General features: G+C 42.3%; 1 protein-coding gene and 1 pseudogene across 1 annotated transcript; both read left to right on the top strand.

Moving 5' to 3' along the window:
* Positions 1–529: 529 nt before the first annotated feature.
* LOC100658346 (olfactory receptor 2B11) lies at positions 530–2340 on the top strand. Its single transcript, XM_023540330.2, is given in 2 exon segments — positions 530–973; positions 976–2340. Coding segments are annotated over 2 exon segments (951 nt in total). The 5' UTR covers positions 530–720; the 3' UTR covers positions 1674–2340.
* Positions 2341–11979: 9639 nt separating this feature from the next.
* LOC135230443 (olfactory receptor 2H1-like) lies at positions 11980–13354 on the top strand (annotated as a pseudogene).
* The last annotated feature ends 3179 nt before the right edge of the window (positions 13355–16533 follow it).

The raw sequence follows: 16533 nt of genomic DNA, 5'->3' as shown, positions 1-16533 counted from the left end.
GTGCTAATGTCACTGCCAAAGCAAGACATAGGAATGCCTGTGTGAGAGAGGTCACATAGGGGAGAGGTCAGTGTGGTCCAGAGAGCCGGGGTGCAGCTCCTCGTGGTGATGGAACCAGATGAAAGCTTAAGAGGTGAGTAAGGTGTATTGACATCAATAAAGCTTCTAACTGTTCACAAAGCCCTTACACTTACTTTATGCCGCCTCCCACCTTCTTCCCACGGCTGCCTGAAAAAGGCAAAAAGAGAAAGCCTAAGAAAGTGGACAATTCCTGCCATGTGTTTTCAGGGAGAAGTCAAACAGCCTGATGATGATGGGAGCTATGTCAGGCTTTGACCAAATTGGAAGAAACTTGTTATCCATATGATAATGTTCCTCTTGTCACATACATAAATGTCTTTTATCTTTCCCAAGTCTTTGTAGTTAAAGTAGGAATTTTCTCCCCATTTTACAGATGGAAAAATTGTGGTTCAGAAAGACTAAACAGCATTTTCAAAGTCACAGAGTAGAAGGTAGAGAAAGGACATATTTGCAGGTGTTCTGGCTCTTGGTCTGACTGTTCTACATTCAAGTCTCTACAGAGGTAAAGAAGATCAGACAGGGTCTTACCTTAGTAAGAAAACATGGACACAGGAATGAAGACCAGCATTAATTCCTCCTCTCAGGTTTGCTTCATTCCAATGTTCTCAATTCTTTACAGGTGCCAGATAATGCATCAGCATGAGAAGTGGCAACCAGAGTTTCTTGGGGAATTCCCCTAAGAACTTCATCCTGTTGGGTGTCTCTGACAGACCATGGCTGGAACTTCCTCTTTCTGTGGTCCTTCTAGTTTCCTACATTCTGGCCATGTTGGGCAACATTGCCTTCATCTTGGTGTCCCGGCTAGATGCCCAGCTCCATAGCCCCATGTACATCTTCCTCAGCCACTTGTCCTTCCTGGATCTCTGCTATACCACCACCGCAGTCCCACAGATGCTGTCAACATGGGCAGCTCCAGGGAGACCATCAGCTATGGTGGCTGCACAGAGCAGTATGCTATATTCCACTGGTTGGGCTGCACTGAGTGCATCGTCTTAGCCACGATGTCCCTGGACCATTATGTGGCCATCTGTGAGCCCCTCCAGTATGCTGTTATTATGCACCACCTTCTCTGCCAGCAGCTTGTAGCTGTGGCCTGGGTCAGTGGCTTCTGCAACTCCCTAGTTCAGGTGGTCTTGACAGTGCAGTTGCCTTTCTGTGGCCAGCAAGTACTAAACAACTTTTTCTGAGAGGTACCAGCCAGGATCAAGCTGTGATGTGCTGACACGACTATGAACGATGCTACACTGGCTGTGCTAGTGGCCTTCTTGGTGCTAGTCCCCCTAGCTCTCATCCTTTTCTCCTATGCCTTCATTGCCCGTTCAGTGCTCAGGATCCAATCCTCCAAGGGACAGCACAAGGCTTTTGGAACCTATTCTTCCCACCTGGTGGTGGTCTCCCTCTTCTATGTACCCGCCATTTACATGTATCTGCAACCACCTTCCAGCTACTCCCAAGAGCAGGGCAAGTTTATCTCCCTCTTCTATTCCATAGTCACCCCCACTCTCAATCCCTTCATCTATACCCTGAGGAATAAGGATGTGAAAGGAGCCCTCAGAAGACTCCTAGAAAGGATCTGGAGGATCTGCAGATGAACTGAGATGTGGCCATTTCCATTTGTCGAAGTACATTTAATAGGTGTATTGTATGCTCAAAACACCTTTCACTTAATGAGTTAATAATGAAACAGTGTAGGTTTTTGAGAGATCTGAGAGCCCCAAAAACCCCATCCAAAATATTTTTACCTCCTAGGTGGTCACAGTGCCTAAAATTTCACCTCTGCAATAAATTCTTTACTTCTAAGATGCCATATGTTTTCAGAAATTGTTTAAACAGACTTGGAGTTTAATAAGTATATGTCAAATTACTTAATTTCTAATTTTCTTATCCTTCTCCCTCCTCATCTCCCTATTTTTCTTCTTTTTCTCCTGTTTGTCTCTTTCAAATCTTCTCTCTTACTTTCCCTATTACTCCTCTGTATACATATTATGAAATTGAGCCACATATTACTTAAAATGAATATATATTCCTCTCCATAAATTTAAATCTCCATAAATTTTATGACTTGCAAAAACTTTCAGGAATGTGATGTATCGCTTTCTTCTTACTTTGACTTTAGATGATGTCTTTTCCTGTAGTTGAAATTTCCTTCTATAAAAAATTTTCCCCATTAATTGGGAACTAGTACAAGCGCTAGGCAAACCTGCTGCAAATGATGTCTTTAAAGTGTTAAAAAGCAAAGTTGTCACTTTGAGGACCAAGATGCACCTGACCCAAGCCATGGTATTTTCAATTTCCTCATACACATGCAAAAACTAGGTAGTGAATAAGGAAAACCAAAGAAAAAATGATGCCTTCCAATTATGGTGTTGGCAATGAATATTGAATATACCCTGAAATGCTAGAAGAACAAACAAGTCTGTCTTGGAAGAAGTACAGCCAGTGTGCTCCTTGGAAGCAAGGATGGTGAGACTTCCGTATTTTGGACATGTTATTGGTAGGGACCAGTCCCTGAAAAGGACATCATGCTTGGTAAGGTAGAATGTCAGCAACAATGGGCTCAACCATAGCAACAATTGTGAGGATGGTGCATGACCAGGCAATGTTTTGTTCCATTGTACATAAGGTAGCTGAGCCAGAACCAACTCAACAGCACCTAACACCAACAACTACAAGCATATCTATCATAGCAAAAATCCGTTGCTGTTGACTCAATTCCAACTCATACCAACCCTATAGGACAGGGTAGAACTGCCCCATAGGGTTTCCTATGCTGTAATTTTTACAGCAGAAGGTCACCAGGTCTTTCTCCCATGGAGCCACTGGTAGGGGTTCAAACCACTGACCTTTTGGTTAGTAGCCAAGCACTTAATCATTGAGCCATCAAAAAAAAAAAAAATACCAAACCCACTGCCTTCAAGTCAATTCTGACTCATAGCAACCCTATAGAAAAGAGTAGAACTGTCCCACAGGGTTTCCAAGGCTGTAAATCTTTACAGAAGCAGACTACCACATCTGTCTCCGACAGAGTGGTTCATGGGTTTGAGCCACCAACCTTTTGGTTAACAACCAAATGCTTTGACCACTGCACCACCAGGGATCTTATTGAGTCACCAAGGCTCCTAACGTCTATCACAGATGGATGAAATGTGCAAGGCTATACTAGGTTTGGAGCCCTGGTGGCACAGTGATGAGAGCTCTTGGCTATTAATCAAAAAGTCAGCAGTAAGAATCTACCAGCTGCTCCTTGGAAACCCTATAGTGTAGCTCTACCGTGTCCTATAGGATTGCTATAATTCAGAATAAACTCGACTGCAACAGGGTTTTTTTATATTAGGTTTCATGGTGTTATGGATTGAATTGTGTCCCCCCCCCCTCCAAAAAATGTGCAATCTTAATTCCTGTACCTGTAACTATTACCCTGTTTGGAAGTAGTTTTCTTTTGTTAAGTTAATTAGGTCATACTAGGGTTGGTTGGGTCCTAAATCTAATCACTTCTAGGCAGTGTCTTACGAAAAAAGTAAAATAGACATAGAGATGCACAGAAGTGGAAGACAGACACCAAGGAATACCAAGCAATACCAAGAAACACCAAGGAACTCCAAGGGCTACCAACAAGGAAGAACCCTCCCTTAGAGCCAATGCCCTGACTGGGAATTCTAGCCTCCAAAACTGTGAGATAATAAATTCCTGTTTTTAAAGCCATCACTTGTAGTATGTGTGTTACAGCAGCACTAGGTAACTAAGACACATGGGTACAAATAAAAGTAGCATTGTTTCTTATCTCCCTAAAAATATTATATTTTAAATGGGAAAACAAAATATAAGTACAACAAGAGTTAAAGACAATAAAACTTTCAATAACAAGTCTAAGGTAACTGAAATAGCTAATATTTGTTAAGCATTTCCCAGATGCAGATGCATCACCTCATGAAATCCAAAAATAACCCCACAATATAATTGCATACATTATTTCCCTGTTTTATATAAGAATTTGATCATTAGAAAGGTTATAATAACTTGACCAAGGTCATCCAGTAAATGAAAACATGGAGACTAGCACTAAGTTCTATACTTCAGTAGAACAGAGCTGTGATACTAATACCATATATATATTTTTTTTTTTACATTTTCTAGATTCATTTACACTTAAGTTGTTTGTTTTTGTCTCCCTGTCTTGTATATGCCAAACATTAACATAGCCAAATACAAAATTAATGTATTGAACATGTAAAAATTAAGACAAAGGAAAATGAAGGAAGGTTTTCTGAAAGTCAAGGCACAAAGGAAATAGGAATTACAGTATTATAGGAGTTTCTCTAAGAAAAGTAAAAGAATGATATTCCTGATATCAAGACCTCATAGGACATTTTCCCATGGATGCCATAGAGCAGACACTGTGTAATAACAAAGCCTTTTAGAACAACCTTACCAAACATACAGAAAGATCTAAGAGAGTTTTATTATTATAATTATAAATGTTCTTAATGGTATAGGTCTAAGACACCCGTTGATAAAAGCAATTTCACGTTGATGCAAAGAAAGTTGATCCATACATACAGCTATGTATAATGGTATGATTTAATACTAGGACTCATTTGAGATTGTTGAGGACTGTGTTCCTCAAAATAGATGTGTCAGATGAAAGACACCCTCAAATTTATTTCTATTCCTTGCAATAAGAAGTAAAAACTAATACCCCTTCCTTCAAATCAGGGCTGGCCTTAGTGACTTGACTGACCATCAGGTGAAGTGAAAATGATGTCCTAGACATTCCAAGGTATAAGGGTTATATCGCTCATCATACTTTTACAATCTGTATGCTGAGCAAATAATCTGAGAAGCTGGACTATATGAAGAAGAAAGGCATCAGAATTGGAGGAAGACTCATTAACAACCTCCAATATGCAGCTGACATAACCTTGCTTGCTGAAAGCAAAGAGAACTTGAAGCACTTACTGACGGAGATCAAAAACTACAGTCTTCAGTATGGATTGCACCTCAATATAAAGAAAACAAAAATTCTCACAACTGGACCAGTAAGCAACATCGTGATAAAGAGAGAAAATTTCGAAGTCAAGGATTTCATTTTACTTGGATTCACAATCAACACCCATGGAAGCAGCAGTCAAGAAATCAAATGACATATTACATTGGGCATATCTGCTGCAAAAGACCTCTTTAAAGTATTAAAAAGCAAAGGTGTCACTTTGAGGACTAAGGTGTGTCTGACCAAAGTCAGGGTATTTTCAGTTGCCTCATATACGTGCAAAAACTGGAAAATGAATAAGGAAGACCAAAGAAAAAATGATACCTTTGAATGATGGTGTTGGCAAAGAGTATTGAATATACAACAGATTCCCAGAACAAAAAACAAATCTATCTGGAGTAAAGTACAGCCAGAATGATCCTTAGAAGGAAGGATGGCGAGACTTCATCTCATGTCCTTTGGACATATTATCAGGACAGACCAGTCCCTGGAGAAGGACATCATGCTTGGTAAAATAGAGGGTCAGTGAATAAGAGGCAGAGCCTCAATGAGATGGTTTGACAAGTGGCTGCGATAATGGGCTTAAACATACTGACTGTGAGGATGGTGCAGGATCAGGCACTGTTTTGTTCTACATGCATAGGGTTGCTATGAGTCAGAACCGACTCAACGGCACATAACAACAACTACCAGGATGGGAAGTAGAAAGAACAGGGATTAATGGTGATGGAAAATAGCATCGAATAAGGCTAAGGTTGCACATCCAGTTACTGTAATTGATGTCAGTAAGTTGTACACCTGTTTAAAGTTGAATTGGCAAAAATTGTGTACTAGCTATATATACAACAATGACACACACATACAAAAAAAAAAAGTAACTGCTGAGACTGCTTATGTACAACTAAAATCCTCATGAGATCTAGCTCCTGGTTTGCAGGTTTAGTGTTTCACAGGACACCCCAGCTAATTGGCCTAATAATGTGTTTAGTGCTTCTGTTCTACCTCCTAGTTGGCTGTGTAGTGCCTGGAGTCTTAAAAGCTTGCAGGCAGCCATCCCATGCATGACAATTGATCTCTATTCACTTGTAGCAAAAGAGGAAGAAGGGGAATCAGGAATAGGAGAAGAATATGAAATGTGCTCCTAATTTCCTCCGGAACACAGTCCCTTTGCCATGAGACAGAAGAACTGGAAGGTGCCCAGCTGCCATTACTAAACTTTTTAATCAAAGATTCTATAGAAGAATCCTATCAAAAACTTGAAAATATAGAACAGAATTTCAAATTCTCATGGACTCCAGACTTTCTGGAGTCATGGGGGGTGGATGAACCCCTGAAACTATTATCCAGAGATAATCTTTAAAATATAAACCAAAAATATTCCCTGAAGTCTATCTTTATGGGATCAAAGTGCCAACAACGACCTGAACGATTAGATAGGAACCTTAGGGGGCAGTGAGTTTATGTTAGTGTGGTAAGAACAACTCAGAAAAGGAGGGTATCAATGTTTGCTCAACTCACAGAATGTAATCGATGTCACTAAATTGTACATGCAGAAATTGCTGAATTAGTGTATGTTCTGCTGTGTATATTCTCAACAACAATAACAAAATTAATTTTTAAAAAAGAAAAAAGGGAGCCAAGATGGCGGACCAAGCCATTTTGCTGCAACAGAACCTAAAAAACCAAGTAAAACAGGTACAGACATCAGTTCCGGAACTCTGAGCCTTAAATGAAGAGACAAAGATTAAATCAGAAGCCATTGAGAAGAAACTGATAGAAAATGACGAAGAAGTAGATATGAAGTGGAGGTTCTTAGCCAAATGGCGTGACTCAATGTGAACATCTTGGAATAAAGCCAACAACCCTGCACACAGAAAGGAACATCCACAGAATTCTCAATGGCAGATAGAGATATGATGTGGACACACTCAGGGCTAAGTAAGACTACGTATGCTGGCTGCAACTCAAGGAGAAGCCTAACCTCTCTCACTTGGTGACCACGAGAGCACGCTTCTACAACCCACCCCTTATGAATAGCAGCAAGAATCGCCCCATCCCGGCAGCCCCAACTGCCAGGAACCATAGTGCTAACCTACCCTATTGCCCTCCTCCATCTAGCCCTCTCTGCCCCTGCCTTCACTCCCCCTCCTGCCTCTCTCCTCAGCTCTGCAGCCAGAACCAAAAGTTGGTTTTTTGAAAGGATCAGCAAACCATTGGCCAAATTGACAAAAGACAAACAGGAGAGTAAGCAAATAACCCAAGTAAGAAATGAAATGGGGGACATTACAATGGACACAAATGAAATAAAAAAGATCATAACAGAGTACTATCTAAAACTATACTCCAACAAATTTGGAAAAGATTAGTCCAAAGGACTAAAGAACCACATCAACCACAGCCTCCATTAGCCTAGCCTAGAAGAACTCGATGGCACCCAGCTACCACCACTGACTGCTCTGACAGGGATCACAGGAGAGGGTTCTGGACAGAGCTGGAGAAAAATATAGAACAAAATTCAAATTCACACACACACAAAAAGCCAGACATACAGGTCTAAGGCTGGAGGAACACCTGAGACTATGGGCCCCAGACACGCAGCTAATTCAAAACTGAAGCCACTCCCAAAGACCACCTTTCAGCCAAAGATTACACAGGCCTATGAAACAAACAATAACACACATGAGGAACGTGCTTCTTAGTGCAACCAAGCATAAGAGACTAAAAGAGCAACACGTGCCAAAAGCAAAGATAAGAAGGCGGGAAGGGAAAGGAAAACTGGGCATATGGACATGGGAAACCTGGGTGGAAAGGGAAAGGAGATCACTGACACAGTGCAGGGATTGCAACCAATATCACAAAACAATTTGTATATCAATTTTTGAATGAGAAACTAATTTTCATTGTAAGCTTTCACCTAAACGATAGTAAAATTAAAAAAAAAAAAAAACTTATGGCTCAGAGGAGAGACATGTTGTTGTCATTAGGGGCCATGGAGACAGTTCTGACTTATACTGACCCTGTGTACAACAGAACAAAACACTTCCCAGTCGTGTACCATCCTCACAATCGTTGTTATGCTTAAGCCAGTGTTGCAGCCGCTGTGTCAGTCCATCTCGTTGAGGGTCTTCCTCTTTTTCGCTGACCCTGTACTTTACCAAGCATGATGTCTTTCTCCAGAAACTGATCCCTCCTGACAATATGTCCAAAGTATGTAAGACGCAGTCTCGCCATCCTTGCTTCTAGGGAGCATTCTGGCGGTACTTCTTCCAAGACAGATTTGTTTGTACTTTTGGCAGTCCGTGGTATATTAAGTATTCTTCTCCAACACCACAAGTCAAAGGCATCAATTCCTCTTCAGTCGTCTTCATTCATCGTCCAGTCTTCACATGCAGAGGAGCAACAGAGGGGGCAAAATTCTTAAACCTCCTGCTTCTGAGGAGGAGGCATGGGCTAGATATGCCAGTGTCGTTGACAGGAAAAATGCCCTGATTTTGCTCACAACAGGTTGGAAATCTTGAGTCAACTGGATTTGATTCAACTTCTGCTACTTATTAAACTGCCAGTGACACGATGAAAAAGCATTGGTTTTTCATAGTAACAAGAACAGGAAGCAAACAAGGAAGGAAAAGCTCTCCTCCTCATCTTGCTCTCCTTCCTGCCTGCCTGTATCGCCCCTGTGGGTGAAGACTAATAAGAAAACAGCAAGCAAAGAAGAAATATGTTGTGCACACTCCCAAATGCAGCCTCACAAAAGGGCTGATAAAAGTGTGTGCTTGGAGCTCAGAGACACACCCTAATACCTGGCTCACAAGTGTGACACATCACACAACTCTTCACACTACAACAGAAATTCAAAAGACAAAGTTCTAATTAAGAAAAAGACAAAAATATGGCCAGCTATTGATTCTGCTCAGTATTCTTCTCGCTCTTCACTTTCTTCTGAGAACACCATGACAATAGATCGTGCTAACGAGCCTACCCTGCAAATGAAGTGTCTGTGGTCACCTGAGAGGGAATTGGTCAGTGTAGGCCCTGCTGGGAGGGGCCATGACTTGAAACTGACAAGGAGTTGTGTATACAAGCAGCCAAACCCACAGAGGTTTTAGAGACAGAAAGAAGTAGGAAGAGAAGTAACAGGAAGAAGCAAAAGGAAGAAAGAAGAGAGAAGAAGCAGAGAGAAAACAGGCAAGGAATCTCATCTAAAACAAAAAAAAAAAAGCTGTAACATGGATCAAGGGCTGTAATACTGAAGACAGCGAGAGGCTCAGAAGGGATCCAGGGGCAGAGTCACTGGAGACACACAGCAGGGCCGAAAAGAGCCTGTTCTCAACCGATCAAGAGGAGGCTGTCCTCAAGGGGCTGAGAGATGCCTGTCGTGAGAGGGCAAAGGGGAGCCAGTCCTCAGAGGGCTGAGAGGAGCCTGTCCTCATGGGGCAAAGGGGAGCCTGTCCTCAGGAGACCTAGAGGAAGTCTGCAGCACCAAGAGGAGCTGAGAGAGCTGTCCTGCATCGAACAAGGAAAGCTTTGCCTACATGCTTCCTACTCTAGATCTTGAATTGTAACCTATTGATCCTGATCTCGAATTGTACCTTGTTCCTTAATAAGCCTCATAACTCGTCTATGAGTTCTATGTGACCATTGCAATGGACTATTGAGCCCAACAGAGAAGCCGAGAGTGCCATGGAAGGACAACTTGTTTCCAAATTGGTAAAAACATTGGAGAGTGGAGGTATGGCTGACCTCTACCTCATAGGAAGTTACCTTATTCTGATTTTGATTCATATTATCCATCCTGAAGTTAGGCAGGTTCTAAAGCTACTACTACTATTACCATTTGACAATTATGAACAGAGTATCTAATTTAAGCAGCTCAGAAAGACAGGAGGGAAGTCCTTCATGCTGGACACCTGCAGATCCCTAGCTGTAATAACTCAGAGCAGGCTGGTTAGGTCCCATGGTGACTAAGAACCACTTTCAAAAGACATTCAGAGGGGAACTAATTTCATTCAGGAAGGGGTGCCAGGGGCCTCATCAATTTCACCAGCTCAGCGTTCATGAAACAGGCAGAAAATTTCCAGGGCATTAGTTGCTGTCATCCCTTTCCCACTCTGTATCCCAGGAAGCATTTGTTTTTTAAATTATTTAATATTAACAATTAAAGAATTGCAGAAGGTATGCTTGTGTGACACACAGACGCACAAATGCGAACTGCTCACAATCCAAGTATTTAGAATACAGTTTGGCAGAGAAATTTAAATATATGGAATGGCTAGGTAACAGCCAAGGTTTTGTTTTCATTTAGTTCAAGCAACTGATGTAAAGCTAATTTTACTAAGACGTGGTTATCAGAGCAGCCAGAAGGGGGAATGGAACACTGATGCAAGTGAGAGATTGAGGTAAGGGAGAACCATCATTCCGGTGGGAGTACATGCATGTGGACATATTTGGAGAGAATGATGTCAGTAGACTCCATGTCTGGAAGAAACATCACAAGTTGGGGACTAACCAGAGATGATTCCATTTTTTTGGTCAGTAAATGGGGTATGTAGTAATGATAGTTCAACTAACTATTTTAAATTCACAATATGGGAAGACAGGATATAAAAAAAGATTCTGACCTGAAAAGGGGAAGGAAAAAGGGATGTTTGCTGGAGGGGACACGTGAGAAGTCAGGGGCCAGCAGTGCCATCACAGCATGATGGAAACGGGACCTGGGATACAGTGCGAGCGAGTAGTGGAAAGGCAGAGGCAGCGGGCACTGCCAGCATCAGAAAAGAAAGTTTGGATACGGGCTTAGCATTGATGAGAGCGGGAGGAGAACTTCCTTGACTTCATTATTCCCCTATGCTATATCTCCATGTCATAAAGTCCATAATGTCCAACACAGAACACATCCTGGCCCCCCCAAACAGACAATTTATATGAAGTCTAGATGAGGCATCCCTCTTACCTAATATATATCCCTTTGTTGTCACTGTTAAATGTGTCTTTTCTGACCAAGAGTTTACCTGGATTCACTATCCTTCACCACCGTTAACTACTACTTCCTTTAATAAAGACCTTGACCACTGTTTTCCATGAACTGTCAAGGATTTTTTGGGGGGGTATCAAGACTGAATTGACTAGCAAGAGGATGTACAACCAACTACTTGAACCACAAAGGCAGTACCTCAGGGTTTTGGCAACATATTTGTCTATAGACCACACCCTTGTTGATTACACCCAGGGTTGATTACAGTGGAAGAATTTGCAATGAACAGAATAGGGGGTCTTTATCCTGGGTGGTGCAAACAGTTAATACAATTGGCTGTTAACTGAAAGGTTGGAGGTTCAAGTCCACCAGATGCATCAAGCTTGGTAATCTACTTCTGAAAAATCAGCCATTGAAAACCTATGGAGCACAGTTCTACCCTGTCACACAAGGGATTGGCATGAGTTAGAATTCACTTGATAGCAATTGATACTGATTATATTTTTTAGCCCAGCTCATTCACACATTAATATCTGCATGGTCTCATACCATTTACATTCTCACGTTAGGTCACTGTCCACCAAAGGAAGTACCAAAGTCACTAGGGCTATATGTACAGTTAGAAAATGTCCCTGAGGTAATTTTGATCTTTCACTAACCTAAGAGGTTTTAAAACTCACAGACATGTATTATTGGGAAAAGCACAGTCAATGCCACAGAGCTGAGAAAAAAAATGAGACAAGCTTATTATTACATAAATTATTTCTAGTGGAAGAGCAACTGGAACAGGCTTTCCCAGATGTAGGAAGAGAACAGCTAAATGGCTGTTTGCTACTAACCTCTATCACAGCATCCAATAGACAGCACCTAGCAGTGTAATGTCATAAAGAACACCTCCAATTTATGAAATTATGGTGGCATTATTACCAATCAATGAAAATCTTGTCCAGTGACCAACATTAGATGAAGAATGCTGCTCATTAGGAAGGAGGTGGGTATGCTTCAGGTTCGATATAGGGCTAGTACTGATTTTATTGACCTAGAAAAATGCAAATTTTAACCTAAAGTTACTTAAGCAGAAACTGAAGAGTAGCCTTGATTCTAAAGAAAAGAGTTGAACATTCAAGTAATGCTGTTACCAAAAGTATAGGTTAGTTCAGAACATTCACCTACTACATTCTCACCTTCTGGGAGTTTGCTGAAATGATTGAAGTCTAAAGAAATGAATAAGTGAGAATATCCAGGAAAAGACAGATGTGACATGAGTGTCAATAAAACGTTAGAGAAAGCAGTAATATATGACATAAGATTTTACCAAAATCAAAAACACTGCTCTTGCTTAATCCCTGAGGTGTTGCTCTTTCCAATTTCAGGAGGGTCTGGATGGACACCACTCCAGATGGCTTTATCCTTCTGGGCTTCCCGGATAACCCCAAGCTGGAAATTATTCTCTTTGTGGTTGTGTCCATCTTTTACATGGTCAAGCTAGTGGGCAACATCACCGTCATACTTTTGTCCCATATTGATTCTCATCTCCACACCCCCATGTACTTCTTCTTCACCCAGCTCTCCTTCCTAGATCTTTGCTTCACAACCAGCTGCATTATTCAGATGCTGGTCAACCTCTGGGGCCCAGACAAGACCATCAGCTGCCTGGGATGTGCAGCTCAACTCTGCATCTTCTTGGGATTGGGTACTGCTGAGTGTGTCCTGCTGTTGGTCATGGCTTTTGACTGCTACGTAGCAATGTGTCGGCCCGTGCACCATGCAGTCATTATGTACCCAAAGTTGTGTCAGAAGCTGGCACTCCTGGTCTAGGTGAGTGGGATTTTTGGCTCCATGGTGCATTTCCCCACCACAGTGAAGCTGCCTTTCTGCCATCACCACCAAGTGGATGACTTTATGTATGAAGTTACTGCATTGATCCGCCTGGCCTGTGGAGACACATGCATCAATGAACTTCAGATATCAGTTATTGGGCCACCTTCCTGATGGTGCTGCTACTGCCCATCCTTGTCTCATGCAGCCACTTTGCCCAGGCAGTGCTGGCCGTCCAGTCCCAAGAGGGAAGAAGCAAGGCCTTCCGCACCTGCTTTTCCCACCTGGTGGTTGTCTTCCTCTTCTACTGTAGTGTCACCACAGTCTACATGCAGCCCCAAAGCTGTTTTTCCCAGAAAGGAGGGAAATTCCTGATTCTTTTCTATACTGTGGTGACCCCCACTCTAAGCCCCCTCATCTACACCTTGAGGAACAAGGATGTGAAGGGGGATCTCAAGAGGCTATTTGGGAAAAACAAAATGTCTAGGGAGGACTGAAGAACTCAGACTCCAGGGTAAGGTCAGCTTTTGTTCAGTTCAGTTTCTCATGGCACTTAGGTGTGGGTGACTCTCAACTATCAATACTAATACAAAGGGTCAATAGGGTGCTTTTCAGACAGTGAGACAATTAAAAGAACAATTTGGTGCACCATGTTGAGTTAATCTTGAATTTATAAATAGGTGCAGCTTTGTTCCAGTCAGGAAATGAAAACCACTCTACTTATTTTAAAAGAAAGGATTTATTATAATGACCTGTTAACTAGATATTGAAGAACAAAAAAAGAAATAAAAAGCAGACCACTAGAGGGGTGGGAACACAAGAAAAGGACTGGAATTGTTAGAACTTATGGTTCATAGCAGAAACTCTTAAAGACTTTCCACTTCTAAGGAGGGGCCAACAGCTGGCTATGCCATTGCCATCTAGGTAACACAATGCTCGGGTTCAGCTCACCGCATGTTGGAAATCTTGATTCAATGTGATTCAACTACTGGGACCTAATAAACTGTCACTGTTGGGGTGATAAGCATTGCTATGGCCATATTCGCAAGAACATAAAGCAAACAGGAAGCAAACACAGAAAAGCAAGTCCACCACCACCACCAGCCTTCAACCTACCTGCCTGTATCTCCCCTTGTGGGTGAAAAAGGAGCCCTGGTAGCACAATGGTAAAGCACGTGGCTGATAAGCAAAACGTTGGCAGTTCAAAGCCACCAGGCGCTATATGCCAGAAAGATGTGGCAATCTGCTTTGGTAAAGATTACAGCCTAGGTAAGTCTATTGGGTAGTTCTAGTCTATCCTATAGGGTCACTACGGGTTGGAATCAACTTGACGTCAATGGGTTAGGTTTTCTTTTTCTTTGGGGAGGTAGGGAGGGGCAGTTACTGAAGACTAGTAAGGAACCACCAAGCAAAGCAGAAATAATGATGTGCATACTCCCAGCCCCAGCCTCACAAAGGAGCTGATACAAGTGTAGATTTGGAGCTGACAGACACAGACTTAATAACTGACACACATCGATGGAACATCGCACAACTCTTCACATTACAAAAGAATGTAATGTGAAGAGCAAAAGAAATTCAAACTACAAAGTTCTAATTAAGAAGACAAAAATGTGGCCAGCTTATTGATTCTGCTCGATAGTCTTCCCACTCTTCACTTTCTCCTGAGAATAAACACCATGTCTGATCAGAAAAATGACAAGGAGCAAAGATGAGTGCTCATTCATAAAATACCCTAAAGAAAAAAATCCAAAGCTGCTACAGACTTATGATTAAAAATTCTCGCTGTGTTACCTACAATGGAATTTACTTTTAGTTAAACATTTTATTTTGACATCACTGTTGATTTATATATAGTCATAAAAAATAATATAGAGATCTTTGATTTCGTTTTCCCAGTAGTAAAATCTTGCAAAGTTGTGGTACATGTCTCAGTCAGGATGTTGACACAAAATATAAAACACACCAAATACAGAACATTTCCATTGTCACAAAATCCCTCATGTTGCCTTTTACAGTCACACTCCCCTTGAAATCCCCCCACCCCAAGCCCTGGCAGCAACTAATCTACTCTCTATTTCTATATTTTTTGTCAATTCAAAAGTGTTACATAAATGGAATTACACACTATGAAATCCTTTGAAACTGACTTCTTTTTACTGAGCATAATTTTCTGGAACCCATGATCTTTGTCTGTCTGTCTTCATGGGAGTGTGTAGGAGTAAGAATGTGGGTAATACTAAAAGTATTCCGGAGTGTTCACCCTTGAGGTGTATTTTAAAGAATTGGAACAAATTTGGCTATGATCCTATGAAAAAGAAGAAATCAATTTTCTTATGCGATACTGCCTGGCCCCAGTATTGTCTAGGGGACCAAGAAAAGTGGTCAGTATCAGATCACTGGGCTGCAACGTCATCCTTCAGCTAGATTTACATTGCACAAGACACGGTAAGTGGGATGAAAAACACTATGTGGAAGCCTTATCACATAATGATAAGGAAACTCAGAAAGCTTGTAAAATCTGTGTTCAAAAGGAAAAGTCCGCCATGCCGCCGGCAGTGCTAGTGGCAGACAACAATATCAACCCCTTGGAGCTGCCATGGCCCACTCACCTTACCCTCCTTTTCCCGCTCCTGCCTCAGCTGCTGCCCTGTCTCCCAGCGGCCTGTGTGCGAGGCTCTCCTCCTGGACCTGTGCCAGCAGGGGAGGGACAGCTAGGGCTAAAGGGAGGGGGTGGGAGCACATTCCTGCCCCCCTTCTCAGTGACCCTGTGGGGGAGGGTGGAGAACCAAACAGGAAAGCAGGGCCATCCAAATGTCCTGGAGATCTTCCCCTGTCACCACCACATACAAGAGGGACATCCTATTAAGGGACAAATACTGCCCAGGGCGCAGTGGAGCCAGGACAGAGCCAACAGGGAGGGCCAGCCTCAGGCCAGTAGCCCCTCCACCAAACTCCAGTGGCAGATGGGGCCTAGTTTGGGTTCAATTTGCCATTAGTAAAGTGGACCTGACTAACCGGAAGAATTAAGCCGTGGGATATCATGAACACCTGATAAAAATGTATGAACTGTTTACTACCATCTTTAACTCTTTTGATCCCACAGGGGCAGACTGTCAATCTCTCTTAAGCACCCTCCTCTCCTCAGAGGAGAGGCGGGTGGTCCTGGACAAGGCCTGAGAGGAAGCCCAGAGCTGACATGACACTCAGCCAACCGGAGATGCATTTGATGACACCTTCCCCCTTTGAGACACCCGCTGGGATCACAAACACAGGGCGGAGTACCATATGCTTACCCATTACTGGAACTACCTCTTAGTGGGTCTTAAAAATGGCGTACCTGGGCTCTTAAACTGGAATAAGTTACATAAAATTAAACAGCATAAAGAAGAGGGTCTTTCAGCTTCCCTGGAAAGGATTTATAGAGCCTTTAGAGAATATACTGAGCAGGATCCAGAGGACCACCAAATGCTCAGATGGTCAATAGTGTTTTTACAGGACAATGTGCCCTGGACACTGGAAAAAACTTCATTAAGATGGAGGGGCAGTAACCATGAGTATTGGTTGAGATCGCATTCAAGGCCTACAACAACAGGGAAGACAAAGGCAGAAAGTGCCAGGTTACTCTGCTAACAGCAGCAGTACAGGCTAGGCCCCTCCTCAGAAGGAGAAGACA

Source organism: Loxodonta africana, chromosome 2 (genome assembly GCF_030014295.1).
Source record: "Loxodonta africana isolate mLoxAfr1 chromosome 2, mLoxAfr1.hap2, whole genome shotgun sequence".
Lineage (NCBI taxonomy): Eukaryota > Metazoa > Chordata > Mammalia > Proboscidea > Elephantidae > Loxodonta > Loxodonta africana.
This window is presented reverse-complemented; position numbering and strand designations above follow the sequence as displayed.